The following is a 23,626-nucleotide window of genomic DNA, read 5'->3' on the forward strand; positions in this document are numbered from 1 at the left end:
CAGGCGAGGAACCAGGGATGATGGACAGGAAACAATGAAGCTGACCACATGTCAGGACGAGGAAAATTCTGAGGAAGGGAGCATTCTGGCCAAAAGTTTCATTAGGAGAGGGCATTCACACCAGGCATTTATGGCCCCCAAAGTCCAGTCTGTTAGCACCGGGGCAGGAGCTGTCCACTGTGTTCAAAAGACCAGTGACACTGAAAATTTAGGACCCCAAGAGGTCTTCTCCCCTCTGAGTTCACTCCCCAGCTCTCAGACAATCAGCTAATCGAGTCCAAATAATCTAATCAGGAAGTAATAAATGCACATGGCAAAAACACAATGGATATTCCTACTCAACAGAATTAGACATCAGCTGTGGTGTCGAGATGCTAATGAAACATCAGACAATCTGTGAGAATGCCATGCCAAGGAGAAGAAAGACAAATTGGGCTCCTCCACTCCTCATGGAAATTAGAAGATTCTAAACTAATCAATTAGTTCCACATCCCCACAATCTCCACCCCGTCTCTGCATTATTATTCCTCTTCATGAAATTTCCTCGGAATCCACTTACTATTCTTATGATCGCAGATATCAAATGAAAATCAAGCCCTCTGCAGAACAGGAGAGAAACTTCACGTTGTAATGTAAGATGAACTGATTAAGGGCACTTAATCTACGAGCAGCTAATTCTCAAAGCCTCCAAGTGGAGTGGAGGAGAGGTCAGGAAGGAGGGATGCCGCTTAGTTTCGATCACACAGAAAAATGGGTTCTGGCGCTCAGCAGGCTGCCTTGTTAACAATCACAGTAACGAGGGTCGGGCACGCTGCAAGTTAGAAAGAGGACCCAATCATCAGAGAACCAAGGGAGAAAGAACACCCTTTCTTTTAGGAAATACGTTGCTCAGGGCTTAGGGATTCTCCTAAAGATACAAGCAACTCAAAAGGGAAGAATGGTTTTGTCTTCCGAAGACAAATCTCATTTTGCCGAACTGCTAACACCCTGGAAAAGGATTGCAGACTCAGATTTGGAATACGTTTATTACAAAAAACAATAACCACCCTCCACTGAGAACTCTAAGAAAAAAGGAATCATTTTTTCAGTCTTAAAATTTCTGGGAGGGACTTCCCAGGTGGTCCAGTGCTTAAGAATTTACCTTCCAATGCAGGGGACCCAGGTTTGATCCCTGGTCAGGGAACTAATATCTCCCACACGCGTGGCAGGGCAGCTAAACCCATGCAATGCAACTAAAGACACCCATGCACCACAGAGCAAACCCAGCATAGCAAAAAAAAAAAAAAAATTTAATTCTGGGAGAGTCCCTAAGAGTTTTTGTTTATATGAATTATATCTAGTGATATTTATAATATTAGAAAAATTCAAAAACAAGGGTATCTGAGCACACATTAACTAGTGATGATGTCATCACACATCACGTAACCTGTGGAAAATCCCACCATGGGCTTGTAAAAGAGTGGGAAAAAAAGGTAAGAGAGGTCTCAGTATTATTTTGAAAACAGCTCTGTCCTCCAGGACTCCCAGGGACCACACTCCGAGCTGCTGGGCTCTGGCTGACGCAGAGATGACAACCGCTTCCAGAGTCACTTCCGCCATAAAATCCAAACGCCCGCTGTGTTCAACGCGTCCATGAATGTTTACAAGCTAACATGCCAGCTCTAGGAGAACTTCAGAAAGTATGTGTGCAATTTTCGATGACAAGAAAACGGGCTCTTGAGTCTCCTACAGCTCACCACGTTTGATTTATGGCCTCTGCTGATACAGACGACTTGCCACTTCTACACGGGGCTATGCAATGTCTTCAGTAAGGGACGGGCCTGCCAGGGTACATGCGATCCATCAACAAATACCTCCTTCAAGCCAGTCATTCCCAGAGGCAGCGCCCTTAAGGTCAGAGGTGCAGCCTCGACAGATATCCCGGGTTCGAATCCTGGCTCGGCCACGTGCCGGCTGGCGGTGGGCGAGTTACTTACCCTATCAGTGCTTTTGCCTCCCCAGATATAAAAAGGACAATAACAGTATTTACCCGTCAGGATCTTTATAGAAACCAAGAGGGTTAGCCACCTAAGACATAGTAAGTACTTAATAAACATCAGCTGTTAGGGTACCTTCTTTGACAATATACAAGGTACCCCAAACGTCTCAACACAGTTTTAAGCTCAAACTTCAGAAGTATAAGCATCACAAACTTACCAAACAACTTGTTGAATTCTGTGAATTTTAAATAATAAAATTTCCATTTTTTGTTTCAGTTCCTCTAAGCGAAAATGGAGAATGCTATCTGAAACAAAAATTTAACTACAACGGTCATTGTGAGGTGGGGAATAAGATGAATATATAAATGATCCTTACAAAAAGATTTTTTTTGCCATTAAGACATATTAATTTAATAGACATTTATTGAGCACCTACAATAGAATGGGAAAGACTAGACATCTCTTCAAGAAAATAAGAAATACCAAGGGAACGTTTCATGCAAAGATGGTCTCGATAAAGGACAGAAATGGTATGGACCTAACAGAAGCAGAAGATATTAAGGAGAGGTGGCAAGAATACACAGAAGAACTGTACAAAAAAGATCTTCATGACCCAGATAATCACGATGGTGTAATCCCTCACCTAGAGCCAGACATCCTGGAATGTGAAGTCAAGGCGGCCTTAGGAAGCATCACTATGAACAAAGCTAGTGGAGGTCATGGATTTCCAGTTGCTGCTGCTGCTGCTGCTGCTAAGTTGCTTCAGTCGTGTCCAACTCTATGTGACCCCATAGACGGCAGCCCACCAGGCTCCCCTGTCCCTGGGATTCTCCAGGCAAGAATACTGGAGTGGGTTGCCATTTCCTTCTCCAATGCAAGCATGCACGCTAAGTCACTTCAGTTGTGTCCAACTCTGTGAGACCCTATGACAGCAGCCCACCAGGCTCCTCTGTCCACGGGATTCTCTAGGCAAGAATACTGGAGTGGGTTGCTATTTCCTCCTCCAGGAATTCCAGTTGAGCTATTTCAAATCCTAAAAGGTGATGCTGTGAAAGTGCTGCACTCAATATGCCAGCAAATCTGGAAAATTCAGCAGTGGCCACAGGACTGGAAAAGGTCAGTTTTTCATTCCAGGCCCAAAGAAGGGCAATGCCAAAGAATGCTCAAACTACCGCACAACTGCACTCATCTTACACACTAGCAAAGTAATGCTCAAAATTCTCCAAGCCAGGCTTCAGCAATACATGAACCATAAACGTCCAGATGTTCAAGCTGGATTTAGAAAAGGCAGAGGAACCAGAGATCAAACTGCCAACATCTTTTGAATCATCAAAAAAGCAAGAGAGTTCCAGAAAAACATCTACTTCTGCTTTATTGACTATGCCAAAGCCTTTGACTGTGTGGATCACAGCAAACTGTGGAAAATTCTTCAAGAGATGGGAATACCAGACCACCTGACCTGCCTCCTGAGAAATCTGTATGCAGGTTAGGAAGCAACAGTTAGAACTGGACATGGAACAACAGACTAGTTCCAAATAGGCAAAGAAGTACGTCAAGGCTGTATATTGTCACCCTGCTTATTTAACTTATATGCAGAGTACATCATGAGAAATGCTGGGCTGGATGAAGCACAAGCTGGAATCAACATTGCCAGGAGAAATATCAATAACCTCAGATATGCAGATGACACCACTCTTATGGCAGAAAGTGAAGAAGAACTAAAGAGCCTCTTGATGAAAATAAAAGAGGAGAGTGAAAAAGTTGGCTTAAAACTCAACATTCAGAAAACTAAGATCATGGCATCTGGTCCCATCAGTTCATGGCAAATAGTTGGGGAAACAGTGGAAACAGTGACAGACTTTATTTGGGGGGCTCCAAAATCACTGCAGATGGTGACTGCAGCCATGAAATTAAAAGACGCTTGCTCCTTGGAAGAAAAGTTATGACCAATCTGGACAGCATGTTAGAAAGCAGAGACATTACTTTGCCAACAAAGGTCCATCTAGTCAAGGCTATTGTTTTTCAGTAGTCATGTATGGATGTGAGAGTTGGACTGTGAAGAAAGCTGAGTGCCAAAGAATTGATGCTTTTGAACTGTGGTGTTGGAGAAGACTCGAGAGTCCTTTGGACTGCAAGGAGATCCAACCAGTCCATCTTAAAGGAGATCAGTCCTGGGTGTTCACTGGAAGGACTGATGCTGAAGCTGAAACTCCAATACTTTGGCCACCTGATGAGACGAACTGACTCACTAGAAAAGACCCTGATGCTGGGAAAGATTGAAGGCAGGAGGAGAAGGGGATGACAGAGGATGAGATGGTTGGATGGCATCACTGATTCAATGGACATGAGTTTGTGTAAGCTCCGGGAGTTGGTAATGGACAGGGAGGCCTGGCGTGCTGCAGAGAGTCGCACACGACTGGGGGACGGAGCTGAACTGAACTGAGCACTTCACTATGTGTCCCGTTTGTACTAGGTGCCAAGGAGATACAACGAAACCAGACAAGGTGTCTAGCCAGTGCAGTCCAGCAGGCTAGAAATGGGTCAGGAGAGCATGTCTGTGGTACCACCATGGTCCAGTTAAGCTCAGGCTGGGTCCTGGGGCCTCAGGTAGAAGAGTCCTTAGCCTCCTGAGGGCAGAGGAAAGGCAACAACATTGTCCTTGCTGACATTTGGAAAACATCTTCCTACCAGGAAGTCAATTTTCCCCTCATGTCATTGATTCTGTTCATTTGCATGAAGCCTGTGTATCTATAGCTTTCTATTGCACCAGCTCTTCAATAAAGATCTTTATTGAGCTTTTCCGTCTTTATAAATCATAAACTGTCCTTTCACCATCCACAAAGGCAAGCATTCGACCCACACGTTCTATTTACACACACAGTTCAGTTCAGTTCAGTCGCTCAGTCGTGTCCGACTCTTTGCAACCCCATGAATCACAGCACGCCAGGCCTCCCCGTCCATCACCAACTCCCGGAGTTCACTCAGACTCACGTCCATCGAGTCGGTGATGCCATCCAGCCACCTCATCCTCTGTTGTCCCCTTCCCCTCCTGCCCCCAATCCCTCCCAGCACAGTAACAGCCTCTTATATAGATGCCAAATTTCAGCAACTAAAAACTCAAATGCATACAAAGCAAACGCAAAGCACAAAGAAGTCAAAATAATTCTCAAAACCACAGCCACTTTCCATAAACTTCAGCCCCTTTTGAAGAGTGTCTCAAGCTATAGTTACTCTTATCTTATACACATAAAGAGCCTGTTATCTTTTTTTCTACCAGATTGAAAGTATAAAAATCTGAAGAGTAAATTTAAAATATGATACCCGGCCTCAGGAGTTCTCTAAAGTTACAAACCAGTACACCCTGGTTTTTGCTGAATGAAATTAGTCTTAACAGAACCAAAAAGGACTAAGTAATGTTCACAAAGTATTTCAGATATCTAAACTCAGACATGGGAAGTCCTTTGCCTTAGTGAAAGACAATTTTTCATTTCCCATATGTCAAAAGACTGAAAACTAAAAACCAAACTCAAATCTACACTCAAAATTTTCTTAAAAATTCTAGTTTGACTAGAATACACTTGCTTAACTAGCTATCACTCATATCTTTAAGGACCTAGTCAGTGTCATCATGATATAGAAAAAGATCAAAGATGAACATGTTATTATAGAATCTTGACCATGACTATTTGTTTAAATGTTAGAAAAAGTAAACTCTCATATTTATATACATTATGTTTATCTTTTTTGTTTCTATAACTTGGAGCTGTTTGACATTTGCAGACTAAAACAAAAAACTAAGAAAATTAAATGTGATATTTTCTTCTCAGATAACCAAAGATGCTTTTGAAAGCAAGAATTTTTCAGGTGATTGGCTGATTTCAACAATGCATGTGGACATAGCTTGGGTTGAATTTTTCTGAACAGTGATCCAGACCCACATGAATATTAGACACAATCAGGTAGTAGTATGCAAAATGTACACTGGGATTCCAGGTGGCTCAGTGGTGAAGAATCCACCTGCCAATGCAGGAGACCCAGGTTCCATCCCTGGGTCAGGAAGACCCCCTGGAGGAGGAAATGGCAACCCGCTCCAGGATTCTTGCTGGGAAATCCCATGGACAGAGAGGCAAGCCTGACAGAGTATAGTCCATGGGGTCTCAAAGAGTGGGCTACGCCTGAGCACACGTGTGACGCAGAATAATACACTGCAGGGGGAGAAATCATGCGGAATCTTCTCACCCAGTGAAACACCAAAACTGTCTCAATTCCCTTTTCGCAATGTGATTTTTTTTTATTATGTGCATTTTGATATTTGCAGGTTTATTGGAGGCTAGTGGTGAGTTGCACATGGGGAGATTTAAGTAACCATATTTGGTTTTCTAGAAACAATCTCCTTCTTTCTCCTTCACCCAAGGCCCATCATGTTATAAATAAACCCACAGCCCAGAGGGAAGGCCTCAGGGAGCCCAGGTGGGCATCATGTCAGAATGTGCTGAGCCCATTTTGTCTGAAAAGCCCTCTTAATGCCTGACCACACCTGAGCAAGCAAATCGAAGCAGGAAACAGAATATTCAGATCAGCGGGGTCAACCACCCACACCAACAGCCAGGACCAGAGCCACACATTTCAATCAGAGGTGGGGTGGGGAATATTTCGCCTTAACTGACATTTTCTTCCTAGTTTTCTCCTTTTTTTCTAAGGTAGAAGTATCATATCAGTTCAGTTGTTCAGTCATGTCCGACTCTTTGCAACCCCATGAATCGCAGCACACCAGGCCTCCCTGTCCATCACCAACTCCCAGAGTTCACTCAGACTCACGTCCATCGAGTCAGTGATGCCATCCAGCCATCTCATCCTCTGTCATCCCCTTCTCCTCCTGCCCCCAATCCCTCCCAGCATCAGAGTCTTATCCAATGAGTCAACTCTTTGCATGAGGTGGCCAAAGTACTGGAGTTTCAGCTTTACCATCATTCCTTCCAAAGAAATCCCAGGGCTGATCTCCTTCAGAATGGACTGGTTGGATCTCCTTGCAGTCCAAGGGACTCTCAAGAGTCTTCTCCAACACCACAGTTCAAAAGCATCAATTCTTTGGTGCTCAGCCTTCTTCACAGTCCAACTCTCACATACATACATGACCACAGGAAAAACCATAGCCTTGACTAGATGGACCTTTGTTGGCAAAGTAATGTCTCTGCTTTCGAATATGCTATCTAGGTTGGTCATAACTTTCCTTCCAAGGAGTAAGCGTCTTTTAATTTCATGGCTGCAGTCACCATCTGCAGTGATTTTGGAGCCATGGAATCCTAAAACATCACTTACACTTGTGTACTTGCAAGACCAGAATGTGAAGACAAGTAGGGGAAGAAATCGAATGCTGCTGACGAGACCAGTCTTTCAGAACTTTGGAAACCGAGGAACAGATGTGTCAACTGCTCATTTCCCGAGAACCCCTGACAATCCTGAGGCTTCATCGGGAGCTACAGCCAGATAACATTTCCTCTCGTCAAGACCACACTGACATTTTCCCTCAGTACCATATAATGTTTCTGATTCAAGGTCCTCAATTCTTAGCCCGGAACTGGAGTTGGCAATTCTTGGGTCTGCTTCTCAAACTGGAGTATCATTCTTTATGTATTTATGTGTATGTTTCAAGTAACCCTCCTTCTGTATCTATTGTATATTTTTTTTTTCTTAACGTCTAAGGAAATGTACAGCGTAGTGCAATTCTTTTGTATCACACATTATATGACGGGGCATGCGGCCACAGTGAAGTCTCGGGAAGCTTTCTGCTGCCTCAGTTACAGCCTTTGAAAACAGCTCTCTAGAAATAACATTCCTGATCAGAAGCTCCATCTCTTTTAAAATTCACTAAGGATTAGGTTACATGTTCAGTATCACTCTGAAATAGGTCCCTTTCCTATTATGCATAGTATGCTAAAAATAAAAGTTTTTTTTTTTTTTTTGCGGGGGTTGTGGGGGAGACATACAGAATGTCCCATTGTTGCTGGGAAATTTTTCTTCCTAGCCCCGGGTGGAGGTTGGAAGGAAGTTTTTTTCAGGAGCAGATTAAGTTGGAGTCTTTTCTCCTAATTGTTACGGTTGTTTGGACGGATGCGTGTGCTTTCATTTTGAGGCAAAGTAGTGAAATGTTTTCACAGTATCAAGAAAAGAATTGACTGCTTTTGAGTCAACCTTACATGCTGGAACCCCATTCACACACAGCACGAAATAAGTAGAGTCTTTACAAATGGTATTTTGATAGATGCTGGATTGTTATCTGTGCCATATTTGTGCCCACTCTTTTAAGAACAATGTAGCATTATGTTCATTTGGATAAATTGTGATTTGACAACCGATTTCAATAAAACATTTGCTTCACTTAAAAAAAAATAAAATAAAGTCTGACACTGTTTCCACTGTTTCCCCATCTATTTCCCATGAAGTGGTGGGACCGGATGCCATGATCTTCGTTTTCTGAATGTTGAGCTTTAAGCCAACTTTTTCACTCTCCACTTTCACTTTCATCAAGAGGCTTTTTAGTTCCTCTTCACTTTCTGCCATAAGGGTGGTGTCATCTGCATATCTGAGGTTATTGATATTTCTCCTGGCAATGTTGATTCCAGTTTGTGCTTCTTCCAGTCCAGCGTTTCTCATGATGTACTCTGCATAGAAGTACCCCTAGTCCAAGGTAAGGAGCAGCGGCTGCGCTTTGCTGGAGCAGCCGTGAAGAGATACCCCGTGCCCAAGGTAAGAGAAACCCAAGTAAGACGGTAGGTGTTGCAAGAGGGCATCAGAGGGCAGATACACTGAAACCATACTCACAGGAAACTAGTCAATCTAATCACACTAGGACCACAGCCTTGTCTAACTCAATGAAACTAAGCCATGCCCAAGACAGGTGGGTCATGGTGGAGAGATCTGACAGAATGTGGTCCACTGGAGAAGGGAATGGCAAACCACTTCAGTATTCTTACCTTGAGAACCCCATGAACAGTATGAAAAGGCAAAATGATAGGATACTGAAAGAGGAACTCCCCAGGTCAGTAGGTACCCAATATGCTACTGGAGATCAGTGGAGAAATAACTCCAGAAAGAATGAAGGGATGGAGTCAAAGCAAAAAGAATACCCAGCTGTGGATGTGACTGGTGATAGAAGCAAGGTCTGATGCTGTAAAGAGCAATATTGCATAGGAACCTGGAATGTCAGGTCCATGAATCAAGGCAAATTGGAAGTGGTCAAACAAGAGATGGCAAGAAGTATCATATCAGAGACCTGTGATGCAAACAAGAGATATGAATCATGAGCCTCATTTTCCAAGCCAAAGTTCAGAGTGGAAGGTCTAAAACCAGGAAGAATCCTTTAGACTCTGATGATGTCAGAACCTTTGAGCAGTGTCTCTGCAGCTGTGACGTGACCCACTCACTCCCTCTCCACCTGCTCCCCCTCCTCCAGAAATTTATCCTTCATAAGGCAGCCCCTACCCTCGACTGGCCAGACTTCTGAAACGAAATGACAGGCAAAAGAGGATCAGCCCCAGAGTCAAATGGAGAGATCTCAGAAGACACCAGTCATTCTGGAAAGTGAGATGGAAAAGCCCACAGAGGCCCCTGAGGCAGGGGCCAATGCCAGGCTCAGGAAGGATGCAGAGAAACGTGCGTGCCTCAACAGCAAAGGGCTTCCCCGGTGGCTCAGACAGTCAAGGATCTGCCTGCGATGCAGGAGACCTGGGTTCAATCCCTGGGTCAGGAAGACCCCCTGGAGGAGGGCATGGCAACCCACTCCCGAATTGTGGCCTGGAGAATTCCATGGACAGAGGAGCCTGGCAGGATACAGTCCATGGGATTGCAGAGAGTCAGATGACGAACACCTTACTTTCACTTTTTCTTTCAACATCAAAACCACAACACAGACCTCGTTAGGTAAAGATCAGGTTGCAGCTAACAAACCTAACCTAATTTTCCTCTGACCATCTTTGACGAGGAATAATCTCTGCTACATTCGAATACAGACTTTCTGGTAGAGGGTGGGGGTGGGTCAATGAAAATCCTCTTATAAAGAGGGGTCAATCTCAAATAGACGCGAAGGTGGCTTACCTTGGAGGCAAACACTACTTTAAAACTCTTACACGAATTATCAGCAATAATCAAATTTTAAAATACCCCTCTATATTTTCGTTTTTAATTAAAAATATACACACAACTCCACACCTGTATATACACATGTGCACATACATGCATGTACGTCTCACTAGGAAAGCCAAGCTAAGTACTGGAGTTTATCTGTAATAACCTCATGTGCTATAACCCAGGGGCCAGACCACAGGCAGTAACAGACGACTCGAGAGAAAGAATAGGGCCCTGTCAGGCAATTACACAATTATACACGATGACCATGTTTACATTATCAAAGGGAGGCAGACCCAATTACCTAGCTACTTCAAATGAATAACCCCATTTTCCTCCATTATCTGGCAGGCAGGGTCTCAATAATCTGAGTCATTACCTCAAATTTACTCAGACGGTACAGGTTTGGCCAGTGAACCCAGAAGTAGTTTTTCCTTCCAGAACGCCTCCACCATCAGCAAATACCAAAATGTGCCACAGTAAGCCCCCGTCAGCCTTGTCTGTAAGCAGTGTAAGCGAATTCTCTCCCTCGCCTGGCAGATCAACAGGTCACTCTTGTCTCTGGTTTGTTTTTTTTTTTTCCCTTGAGGGCACCGCACAGCATGTGAGATCTTCGTTCCTTGACCAGGGATCGAACCCAGGTTCCCTGCACTAGGAGCGTGGAGTCACAGCCCCTGGGCCACCAGGGAAGTCCCAGCGTGTCATATCCTAATAATCCAGGCTTGAAGGGTTTTTTTTTTTTTCTCCCTGATAAAAACTCACAGGGCCATAGGACTTCAGGGCCCAAGGTCTAAAAGCCAGCTGCCAGCAGCAGTCCGACCAGAAGCCCAGCCACTGACTCGCAGCAGTTCAGGGAGGGGCTCCAAAGCCCCAAGGCTTGTATCCGATGCTGCCTCTGCCTCACGAGCTGCACGGTGGCTCGGCAAGTGCTGACCTCTCTGGACCTGAGAGGTTCCATCTGGACGAAGGTGGGAATAACGGCACGTGTCTTAGAGAGGTGTCCGAGGACTAAACGAGAGGACGCGTGTGACGCACGCGGTGCAGCTCCAGGAACATCCTGCCTTTTAAAACACGTATGGAGAGAATAACGTGGAATCATACGCGACCACGCGTGAAGCAGCCAGCCAACGGGAGTCTGCCGTACGACCCAGGGAACTCAGCCCGGGCTCGGTAACAACCTAGGGGTGGGACGGGGAGGGAGGTAGGAGGGAGGCTCAAGAGAGAGGGGACATCACAGAAAACCTATGGCTGCTCCATGCGGATGTTTGGTAGAAACCAGCACAATATTGTAAAGCAATTACCCTTCAATTAAAAACTAATACGTTTTAAAAAATTATTGAAGTATAGTTGATTTACCATGTTGTGGTAATTTCCAGCGTCCAGCAATGTGATTCAGCTTTATATATATACACACACACATATACATGCGTGTACATATTTTTCATATTCTTTTCCATTATGGTTTATCACGGGATATTGAATCTACTTCCCTCTGCTCTACAGTAGGACCTTGTTGTCTGTCCATTCTCCATAGAATAGTCTGCACCTGTTAATCCCAAGCCATCCCTCCCCACTCCCTTGGCAGACACGAATCTGTTCTCCACGTCTGTGAATCTGTTTCTGATCTGCAGGTACGTCCCTCTGTGTCACATTTTAGATTCCACGTTGAATGGTATCGTATGATATGCGTCTTCCTCTCTGTGACTTACTTTGCTGAGTACGACAGTCTCTAGGTCCATCCACGTTGCTGTGATGTGTCTCACCCACTGGTAACAGAAGTCTAAAGCGCCAGCGTGGTGTGTGCTTCTGATAGCATCTTCATCCATTCGGCACTCTATGCTCTGTCTTTATTACGCTTGGAGTTGGCAAAGCTTCTTGACTCTCTAGGCTGATGTGGCTCACAAGTGTGGGGGAAACTCTTAGCCATGATCTCTTCAAATACTGCTTCTATCCCACCTGTCCCCATCTTCTCCCGAGACTCCAGTCACACATACCTTAGACTTTCTCATTGTGACCCACTTGTCTCTTTTCTCTTTGTTCCACTGTTAACTCTCTGCCCTTCAGTTTGAATAACTTCCACTAATCTTTCCCCAGTTCACTCCTCCTTGTCTTCCGCTACATCTGATCTTCTGTGATTCCGCATGCTGTCCAGTTCTTTTATTTCAGGTACTTTCCCACAAACAGATTCTTTATAGATTTGTTTGATCCTCTGATTCCACTCGGTTCTTTACAGGTTCCAATTCTCTTATGAAGTTTTCCATCTTTCCCCCTATTTTCTCCATTAAAACTTTTTCTCTTGAGCATATGAATCATAGTTTTTTGTAAACTTTTTTTCTTTCTCCACTACATCACACATCAGTTAATTATGGTTCACCTGTGAGTCTGTCTCTATTATCTGTCTTCCTCTTGTTTTTTTAGTTGCAATGGCATGACAATAACTTCTGACTAATACCAGCATCACGTACTAACAGTTGAGGGGACCTGTGATGAGGGTGCCTCCTCAGGAGACGGCTGTCCTCCCCTCGCGCTGAGCAGACGGAGCAGGTGTGGGAGGGCCCGGCGCCCTGATCTGGAGCGAGCTGGTCCCCCTCTCTGAGGGCCTGGCTCTCAGCTGGAGGACTCCTGCGTCCTCTGTGCCTGCATCCTCCAATCCCCCAAGCGGGCCCTGCACCCCAGTCTTTACCTCCTCAGCACCCTCCCCCGCCAAGGCCTCGCTGTCTCAGCACCTCTCAGAGGCCTTAAACAGAATGATTTTTAAAAAGTATTTCATACGGCTTTTCTTTGGTTGTCGGGATCATTAGTTTGCCCCAAACTACTCAATCTCACCCAGAAACAGAAAACCCTCCCTTAAATTTCTCGAAGTGCTTTCACTACAACATTTAACCTTCCCCTCATAAACCTATCTTCCAGTGTCCTATCTTTTTGCCTTTTCATACTGTTCATGGGCTTCTCAAGGCAAGAACACTGAAGTGGTTTGCCAGTCCCTTCTCCCGTGGACTATGTTTTATCAGAATTCTTCACCATGACCCATCTGTCTTGGGTGGCCCTACACAGCATGGCTTAGTTTCATTGAGTTAGATAAGGCTGTGGTCAACATTACTTTGCCCATAAAGGTCCGTCTAGTCAAGGCTATGGTTTTTCCAGCAGTCAGGTATGGATGTTAGAGTTGGACTATGAAAAAAGCTGAGCACCGAAGAATAGATGCCTTTGAACTCTGGTGTTGGAGAAGACTCTTGAGAGTCCCTTGGACTGCAAGGAGATCCAACCAGTCCATCCTAAAGGAGATCAGTCCTGGGTGTTCATTGGAAGGACTGCTGAAGCTGAAGTTCCAATACTTTGACCACCTGATACAAAAAGCTGACTGAACTGAACTTATAAACCCATAAGAAAAAAATGGAGCAATGTTCGTCACTGAAACCAGATATCTGATTTCAACGGATATCTGAAACCAGAGGTTCATGGCCCACAGGTAGGTCCAGCACATGGCCAGGTCTGCACATTGTCGTTACTCTCTTACATATTGTGGGGGGCTGCTTTTGCATTTTGCAGCCCTACAAGGGCAGAGCTGAATAGCTGTGAGAGAGACTCCCCAAACCCTCACTACTTAATGTCTTCCCCTTCACAGAAAAAGTTTGTCAACCTATTTTATACAGGTCCGGGGACATTTGGAGAAGGAAATGGCAACCCACTTCAGTATTCTTGCCCGGGAAATTCCACCGACTGAGGAGCCTGGCTGACTACAGTCTAAAGGGTCGCAGAGTCGGGCACGACTGAGCACAGCACGGAGCACCCAGGGAGCGGGCGTCGGTTTCGTGACTTACAAGCAGCTTCTGAGAAGACCACATCCAAGGCCCCTGGTTTCTAGTCCAGCTGCCTCCCCATTAGTCACGAGTTGCTTCCTACTGCAGTGATTTATTATAAACATTTTTAAAGATGAACAAAACAACGAGAGAGCGATGGTTTTCAACCAGACAGTCCCAAGATGGAAAAAGAAGGAGTCCCAGCAAACACAGGGAAGGACTTGTCTATCTTTGGAATATTTGGGGAATTTCAGCAGTCACCTTGGAAATCTGCTGAAACAAATAACGGGCGGCAAGTAGTCAAGGATGCCACTCTGAGGTAGGAAAGGCTTCTTTTACTGTTGCTGTTCAGAAAACAAACATGTAAGGAAGAACAATGAAAGGAATCCTGTGAATGTGTTCAATCTGTATCCATCTGATTGCTGAGCGCTTTCATCAAGGCAGTCCCTGAGCAGGGGGAAGAAATGTCCCCAACAGAGGATGGCAACTCAGAAAGACACAAATGCATGCGCACACAATATGTGACTAAACAGCAGAAAAAAAAATCTGATGCAGTTTCAAACCTAAGGCCTTGAAAGAAAGGCCGTCTTCCTTTTCCCCTCCCTGGCTTAATACAAGCACATGGTAATCTGCTTCTTTTTAATAACTGGTACAATCTAATGAGTGGTGCAATTTAGCACCCCACATCAATTATGGATGCTAAAAATTTCAGAATCATAAGATCACTACAATGATCTCACACACACACTACACACCTACATGCACATACACCTACACACCTACACATATACACCTACACACACCCACACACACACCTATACACGTACACACACATACACACACCCATACATAGACACATACCCACCCACACACCTATACACGTACACCCCCACACATTTGCACGCACACACACACACATATACACATACACACCCACACATATGCGCACACACACACACCTATACACACACACACACACACACACACACACACCTGACGGGCCCAGTTTGCCTTTTCTGTTTCACGGCATCTTGTGCAGAAGGCTGAGCTAAGCTTGTCCCCGTCCTGCCAACTGTGAAGCCCCGTTTTCCCAGGGAAAACACACTTAGGGCTCCAGCGTGCAAAACCAAGTGTAAGAGGGGAGGAAGACGACTGCATCAGAGTAATGGCGTCCGGCCTCACGAAGCAGCATAAGAGCCTCTGTGTGGTGAGGAAGGCGGACTTGGCTAAGGGAAGGGCCCCCGAGGCCACGCTGGCAGCACCCCAAATTCTCCTGGTGCTTTGACTGAGTCCGAGACAGATGGGCAGGACCCACCCGCGTTCCCGGGCGAGCCCAGCGCTCCGCGACCCTCGCGCCCTGGACCCTTCCGTGGCCGCCCTGTGCCCAGGCCCGCAGGCCCAGCCCCCGAGGGCAGCGTCTGCAGGGCTCCACAGTCCCGGGTCTCCCCCAAACGCGCCTTCCAGACTCTCTTCCTTGCCCCTCTGCTTTTGCGATAAAGAATCCCTTTAAAGCGCACCATCCCACCTTCCCAACCTGCAAAGGAATGAAGCCCTACCCGAGGACCACATGCCTCCTTCTGACTTTGCCACAAAAAAGTATTTTATTCTAAAGATGTACTAGAGATAAAAAGCCCTACAGTCATTTACTTGGATAATAAAAGTTCTGAATCACAAAATCTGAAGAGACCTCTGACATCATCAACTCCCATTTTCCCAATCGGTGGTTGAGGAAGCCCATGGGAGAATGCAGGGGAATATCCCTTTCTGCTCACCGATAAACTCCATAAAGAAAGCACTTTCAGGACTTCCGGCAGTCCAGCGGTGAGGACTCCGCATTCCCACTCCAGGGGGACTATGTTCGATCCCTGGTTGGGGAAGGAAGATCCCACATGCCGTGTGGTGCAGACAAAAAATCAGAATTTTTTTTTACAAGAAGGCAGTTTCTTGGGGACCAGCGGTCCCCTCGTCTCCTTCACAGCCGGCCTCAAGCCCAGTTCTGATTTTCAGCTAGAACCCCAATCTTCTCTCTACAGAGGAGGACGCGCGCTGCTCACAGCAAAGGGAGTGGGGTGGACCCACAGGAAGAGGCTGTAAAGCTCCCTGCCCCGTCCCCTCCATGCCCTCAGGTCAGCAACGCCCGTCTGCGGACCACCCTGCGGGGAAGGAGGCTGGGAGAAGCAGGCGCACTCCTAAAACCCCAAATTTAATTCCTCAGCAGACCGTTTGCATACATGATCACCATCTTTTCTTCATCAGCCAAGTGCTTCATAAATCAAACCTCTTCATAAACTCTGAGACCCGAGCGTTCAGCAAGCGCTTACTCGAAACACGGGGAAACATCCATATGGAGACCCCAGACCCGGTAAGGGCAACCGGGTGAGGCGTGTTTCTCCACCACGGTGGGCGATGCCTCAGCACGCTTCCCGCTTTCCAGAAGTCCCGTCGGCGTAATTTATGTGGCTCGTACCTCACTCCCTTTCAGGCGACAAGGCTTTTTATCGTTTTCATTTGGAAACTTGTCTTTGGGACTTTGCAAGTCCGCACTGCTAACTTCTGAGGTACGGGGGTCTGTCCGGAGCGCTCGTGGGCGGGAGGGCTCCTTTCCTGCTGTCTGTCCCACCCCATGGCCATGGGGTGCAGCCCTCACCCCCGTCACGGTGTTTGCTCTCCCCATCACGGCCTTTGCAGATGTTTTTCATATGTTTACTGGCCTCCGAATAGATGTTCAGTGCCAGAGTCAGCCAAGTAGAGCGATGGGGGGGAGGAAAAGGCTGAAGCATTGCTTCACTAAACCCAGCTCGTGGAGCTTCAAAACAAAACAGAACTTGACTCGGAACAAAGATAAGGTTAAAGTCAGATCTCGGATTGAAAATGGTAAGGAAACTGGGACGAGCTGAGACCAAGTCCAGCTGAGCCGATTTTCACCAGTCGTAAAAGATGACTTAGGCCCCGACGCCCCAGTACAATGGAGCAATTAAATCTTTATAAGGGAGACAGTGAATGCCACAAAATCAGACCCAGCCAGAAAAGGGCACATGAGCTTCCCCTTCCTGCAGCTGGCCCGCAAGGGCGGCGTGCAGCCACCCCTCCCTGGGCAGGAGGCTGGCCCATCCTCCCCCCGCACGGCCGGCCTGAACCACATCCGACAGCAGGCCCCTGGCCGCAGGTGGCGGGGATTTCCTTTGGCCACAGGCCCCTCACGGTCCTTGAGTTCCTTGCCTACTCCAGGTCCAAGTAAGTAAAAGACTAGAAGGGTCCCTACGCCAGAGGTGCCCACCCGGCTGCATGTAAAAAAAAAAATTGTTCAGCAAAGTGGCCAAGGGCACAGTTTCCGGATTTAGGAACCTGGGCCCAAGTCCCTAGAAGTTTTCTCATCTGTAAAATGGGCATGATCATAGTACAAGGTGGCTGGAGTGTCATGAGGATTAAAGGAGTCAATACATGTGAAGGGCTTCAACCAGGGCCTGGCATGTAGTAAAATGCTATCCAAGCTGCCAGCGGCTGCTGGGATGTTGTTGGTAAGTATTCTACGACAGTGTCTATCACCTAGACAGCATATTAAAAAGCAGAGACATTACTTTGCCAACAAAGGTCCATCTAGTCAAGGCTACAGTTTTTCCAGTAGTCATGTATGGATGTGAGAGCTGGACTATAAAGAAAGCTGAGCGCCAAAGAATTGATGCTTTTGAACTGTGGTGTTGGAGAAGACTCTTGAGAGTCCCTTGGACTGCAAGGAGATCCAACCAGTCCATCCTAAAGGAGATCAGTCCTGGGTGTTTACTGGAAGGACTGATGCTGAAGCTGAAACTCCAATACTTTGGCCACCTCATGCAAAGAGCTGACTCATTTGAAAAGACTCTGATGCTGGGAAGGATTGGGAGCAGGAGGAGAAGGGGGTGACAGAGGATGAGATGGCTGGATGGCATCACCGACTCAGTGGACATGAGTTTGAGCGAGCTCTGGGAGTTGGTGATGGACAGGGAGGCCTGGTGTGCAGCAGTCCATGGGATCACAAAGAGTCGGACACGACTGAGCGATGGAACTGAACTGACCATTTTTATTAAGGCTTTCACAATGGCGGGAGTTGCCAACAGCAGCCAGGTGCAGTTATCAGGGTAGGACAAGCACTGGGCACCAGTCACAGGAACAGCAGGATGAGCCAGTGCTGAGAGGCCTTATAAAGGCAGGTCTACAGCCCTCAGCATGAGCATAGTCCAGGGAAGGAGAGCGGGGCGACGGGAACAGAGGGGAGCTCAGGGCAGACAACCGGGTTTGGGCCCCCCAAGACTTCCACAGAGAAAGACCCTGGGCCTGGGAGATGCCTGCTCACCTTGAATGGGAAGTTTCGCTTCTCCCCGCCTCCCATGTCGGCTTCCCTGGTGGCTCAGATGGTAAAGAAACCTCCTGCAGTGTGGGAGACCTGGGTTTGATCCCTGGGCCGAGAAGACCCCCTGGAGAAGGAAATGGCAACCCACTCTCATATTCTTGCCTGGAGAATTCCATGGACGGAGGAGCCTGGTGGGCTACAGTCCACAGGGTCGCAAGAGTTGGACACAACTGAGTGGCTTCACTTTCTTTCTTTCTTTCCTCCCACAATACCAATGCCTGGACGCAGAGTCAAGGCCAGCGCTGCGGGAGATGGGGGGATGAATCACAGAAAAGACACCCCAAGGACTCCTCCAGTCGACTCGGAGACATTTCCTGAAGGTCTGCTCTGTACCAGGCCCTCCGAATACAGCATCTCATTCACCCTGGCAGAGACCGCATGTTGCTGTGGGCTCAGAGAGGTGAGGTCATGGAGTTAGCAGCAAGAAGCATGAACTGTAAACCTGGATCAATCAGAGACCTTAAAACATGCCCCATCCAGCACATCGGAGTTCTGGCCTCCATGGACGATCGATTTATCAGCATCAGCAGGAAGCCCTCATGTGTCTTTCCAATGGCACTGAAGCAGAAAGGGAAATTTCCCCTGGACTACTACTGAGCCAGTCCTCATGAGGAGAGAGGTGGATGAGAGTGGTCCACAGCCCCAGAAACTTGTATTCAGTCCTTACTAACAAGCTCCGAGGTGGATTCCTCGGTGCTTCATCTGTCCATCTGTAAAATGTGAATACTGGTATTTGTCCTTCCAGCTCTCCTTCTGTATACAGGCTGAGGAAGCCCCTATCAGATCAAGTCTCCTGCAGACGACAACTAAAACACAGGACAAAACCAAAAAAAGAAAGAAAATCTATCTGAGGGCTCTGGAGAGGGAGCCAAAGCAAGTAGGTACTGAAGCGGAGTTGATACTTGGAAGAAAGGGAGTTCAAGGAGCTCCTGTTATTTACAGCTCTTAGCCAAGGTCAAGTCCCGGTCTGGGCCACAGGGGCAACTTAAACCCAGAAACTCACAGTTTTCCTGGCTTGGAGAAACTTAAGACAGAATCCTGGGGTGCTTCTGCTGCTGGAACATGAAGGGGGGAATCCCAGAAAGGAGGGAGCCAGAGAGAGGACATTTCAAATTCTGAGTAGAAACTGTGTCCACATCTCCGACTGACCCCTGGACCATGCATGTGTGAAGCCCTCTCCAACCAGCCCCGTCAAGGCTGGAAAAACAGAGCCCTGAAGCCCCCACCTCAGAAACAGAGTTCACAGCTGGAGTCCAATCAAGTAAACCACAGGCTGACAGGAAAACCGACCCTCATCAGACGAGCGCAGCAGAATCTAGAGTCTCTGTGACACAACATCATATAACGTCCAGGACACCACCCAAAATTATTCCAAAATCAGGTGAATGTGTGGCTCACGCTCAAGGAAAAAAAGACAATCAGCGAAGACCCACCCCACTTCCGGTAACTTCTACCGGAACTTAGAACTTCCGGTAACTTCTACCGGAAGTTAGACAAGAGTCTTAAAGCAGCTCCTTTAGAACTATACCCACCACCTGTCCAACCGACGTCAAAGAGTTGTTCAAAGCTGAAGTGAGGTCAGGCAAGAAAAGGAGCTTTGAAAAGTTTCACACTTGCTCTACCTAACGTAAGAATTTAGGTGGCCTCCGCCTCTCACACCTGTTTCCAGAAACCGTACATTGAAAGAAACCATTTTAACATGCATGACTTTTTCTCAAGGACCAAGTTATACTCAAGGACTGAATTTATGATCAAAATCTGGTTTTTAAATAAATCACAAAGACAACTAATAATCAGTTCAGTCGCTCAGTTGTATCTGACTCTTTGTGACCCCATGGACGGCAGCACGCCAGGCCTCCCTGTCCATCACCAACTCCTGGAGTTTGCTGAAACTCATGTCCATAGAGTTGGTGATGCCATCCAATCATCTCATCCTCTGTCGTCTCCTTCTCCTCCCGCCTTCAATCTTTCCCAGCATCAGGGTCTTTTCCAATGAGTCAGTTCTTCACATCAGTTCAGTTCAGTCGCTCAGTCTTGTCCAGCTCTTTTCGACCCCATGGACTGCAGCACACCAGGCTTCCCTGTCCATCACCAACTCCCAGAGCTTGCTCAAACTCATGTCCATCGAGTCGGTGTTGGAGTTTCAGCAGTTTCAGCTTCAGCATCAGCCCTTCCAATGAATATTCAGGAGTGATTTCCTTTAGGATTGACTGGTTTGATCTCCTTGCAGTCCAAGGGACTCTCAAGAGTCTTGAGAGTCTTCAGAACACAAATAATAATGTATCATGATAAATCAAAGCCTGTAAAGCCCATATACCGCCCCCAATTTTTTTTTCACACCTTTTTAGAAAACAAAATTGAGCCACGTGGCAGAGCCTGTTTTGTGCAGAAGGAAGGGGCACTGTGAACAGTGGTCACCACTTGGGCTTAGAAGCCACACAGCCTGGGCTCAAACCTCAGCCTCACGACACAGAAGCTGGGTCTCCTCCACGAGCCATGCAGCCTCTTTGCACCTCAGTTTCCTGGGGCTCAGAGGGTAAAATGTCTGCCTGCAATGCGGGAGACCCGGGTTCGATCCCTGCGTTGGGAAGATCCCCTGGAGAAGGAAATGGTAACCCACTCCAGTATTCTAGCCTGGAGAATCCCGTGGACGGAGAAGCCTGGTGGGCTACAATCCATGGGGTCGCAAAGAGTCGGACACAACTGAACGACTTCACTTTCACTTTTCCTACTGGAAACTGTTGATCACAATAGTATCAGCCTCACAGGATTAGGGTGATAATTCACATTCAGGGCCTACGTGGCTCAGAGTCGAGTGCTCAGTAAATAGGAGTTGCGAGAGGGGAGGTGACTTGACGAGTCTGCCCAGGAGGTGAGAGAGGGGAGGTGACTTGCTGAGTCTGCCCAGGAGCTGGGAGGAACACCTGGATCCGTGCTCCTGTTTTCAACCACTTCACAAATGTTCTTCAAACGGACACAAACGCACAGTAAATTGGTTATTCCAAGTTCCTGAAGAATTCTAAAATGTGAAAAATACACAGAAAGCCAACCCTGCCATGTCACATATTTGGTCCGAAAGTTAAATCTAAAAGTAGAATGTTTGTCTTGTAAACATTCTCCTTTTCTTCCTTTAAATTTGGAAGGTCTTAAGATGTGGTTTCGAAGGAAACCATCCTTTTAAAAAGGCGATCCTGGGAAATGTATATGAATGTCTTTTAAATTTTTTTATTAAAATAGAGTTGATTTACGATGCTGTGTTAGTTTCTGATGTACAGCAAGGTGATTCCATTGTGCCGATATAAATTCTTTTTCATATCCTTTCCCTTTATGGTTTATTGTTGTTCAGCCTCTAAGTCAGGTGTGACGATTTTGCAGCCCCATGGACAGGCTCCTCTGCTCATGGGATTTCCCAGGCAAGAGTACTGGAGTGGGCTGCCACTTCCTCCTCCAAGGGATCTTCCCGACCCGGGGATCAAACTCACATCTCTTGCACTGGCAGGCAATTCTTTACCGCTGAGCCAGCAGGGAAGCCCTCCTGGTTTATTACAGGATACTGAAGAGAGCTCGCTGTGCCATCCAGCAGGACCTTCCTGTTTATCTGTTTCATATACGGCAGCTTACGAGTGCCTTCCTGCCAGACATCGTCTCCAGGGCCACCCAGAGCCTCAGAACTCGCCTCACATGTGATGGCCCAGCACATCCCTGCCAGGACCCCACTGCAGACTCTGGTCTGAGGGCAGCAAGGACCACCTGCTTACAGTTCCCACACTCACTGTTTTTCTCTTCTTTTCCTTCCCATTTTCCTAACAGCTGACACAGCTTTAAGAAGTTAAAGCTGTAAAAAAAAAAAAAAAAACTGTCTAGGAATTGAGAAGGGAAAGTCACTTTTTTTTTTTTGCCTGCCATAACACGTATTATCATTGTTTATGAAACTCAAGATTTTGCCTTAAAAAAAAACAAACCAACAAACGTTGGGACAGGGAGCCACAGAGAGAGGCGATATCCTTCCCCGCAGAGCCCTCTGTCTCCCTGTGAGCAAGAAACGAAAGCCAGGAACTCACTACACGCTGGCCGCGTGGGAGCAATGGAGAATGTCTACACGGGCGGGTTCAACCAGGAGCCTACTCCCCACCCTCATCTCGTGAGGAGAAGTCACATCCTTAAAAATTCCTCAGCACGAGGCCCCAGGCAACTGACGCCAGAAAGAGGAGAGGGAGAACCTGGAAGAACCCAAAGCTTCCAGGAACTTCTGACAAGGCTACGGCGGGAGGCGCAAAGGGGACTCGGCTGGAAGGTTCTGGAACTGCAAGGACCTCAGAGGCCTCCCTCCCTCCTAAACGTTCCCAGGAAATCACCACTGGCCACGAAGGTCTTCATCCGTAACACCCACTTCCCATCACCTGCGTGCACACGCACACACACGTAGTAACTTCAGACACAGCTCCCCAGTCAGACCCTTCGGCCGAGCTGGTTCAACACTGCTGGCCAGAGTCAAAGACCTCAGCTCCCAAGCTGGCCATGAGCCATGATGCTGAGGAGGCACCCGGCGTCCCGCGGGGCACCAGACCTGCTCATTACACCTGCTGATAAAGTAAGACTCAAGCTGCCAAGGACCGAACAACCACCTGAGATGAGGTCCACAGAGGCCCTGTTTTCCTGCAAGCACTCCACTCGGTCAAGCATCACGCGTCTCTCCCACTCAGAGGCTTCTCCCTCAGAGGGGGAGCTTCTCGTCAGAAGCCTGTGGTCCTCGTGGCCTGGGGCTGGACCACACCCCTGCGGCTCTGTCTCGCAGTCCCACCCCAGGTGGTCCACCCCCGTCTGCCACCATCCGAGAGGCGGATGGGACCCCGGACAGGGGTCAACGAGGACACACGGCCTTGTTCTGCAGAGAAGGGAGGGAGGTCAAAGAATCACTCCAGTCAGCCCATCTTGGGCAGCAGCCCTGCTGGACTCTCCTGGACACTATTCTTATCGGACTCTGCACTGACATGATGAACACGGCCACTGTCTTCGGAGCTTGACCATGGTGCTACCCAAGGCCTTATCTGACGACTATTCAGCTTTAACAGCCCCGGGGAATACGCTGGCATTTTACAGATGCGAAACTGAGACCCTGAGGGGCTAAGGAACTCACTCAGGTCACAGAGCAAATGAGAGACAGCTCTCCACCAGCTCTGCAGCCTCAGGTCCAGATCTGCTCTCCCCCAAAGCCCACACTTTTAAATCACTCCACCAGGGTGACTCCCCGATGTCCAGGCTGATAGACTGATAAACAGCCTCTGATTAAATAGTTAATGCTGCTGCTATTTGCCCCCTTTTCTCCAAGATAAACA

At 47.3% G+C, this 23,626-nt stretch overlaps 1 protein-coding gene across 3 annotated transcripts in view; it reads right to left on the reverse strand.

Moving 5' to 3' along the window:
- The window catches only part of RFTN1 (raftlin, lipid raft linker 1), a 227,134-nt gene that overhangs the window by 163,268 nt on the left and 40,240 nt on the right, over positions 1-23,626 (reverse strand). Inside the window, exon 1 of one of the 3 annotated variants that reach the window (XM_061425259.1) lies at positions 16,225-16,585. The exons of the other annotated variants lie outside the window; for them this stretch is intronic. Coding sequence (XP_061281243.1) covers positions 16,225-16,243 — 19 coding nt within the window. The 5' untranslated portion in view covers positions 16,244-16,585. Of the gene's footprint in view, positions 1-16,224; positions 16,586-23,626 lie in introns of those variants that run through there. 3 annotated transcript variants of the gene reach the window in all.

This window comes from Bos javanicus, chromosome 1 (genome assembly GCF_032452875.1).
Source record: "Bos javanicus breed banteng chromosome 1, ARS-OSU_banteng_1.0, whole genome shotgun sequence".
Classification (NCBI taxonomy): domain Eukaryota; kingdom Metazoa; phylum Chordata; class Mammalia; order Artiodactyla; family Bovidae; genus Bos; species Bos javanicus.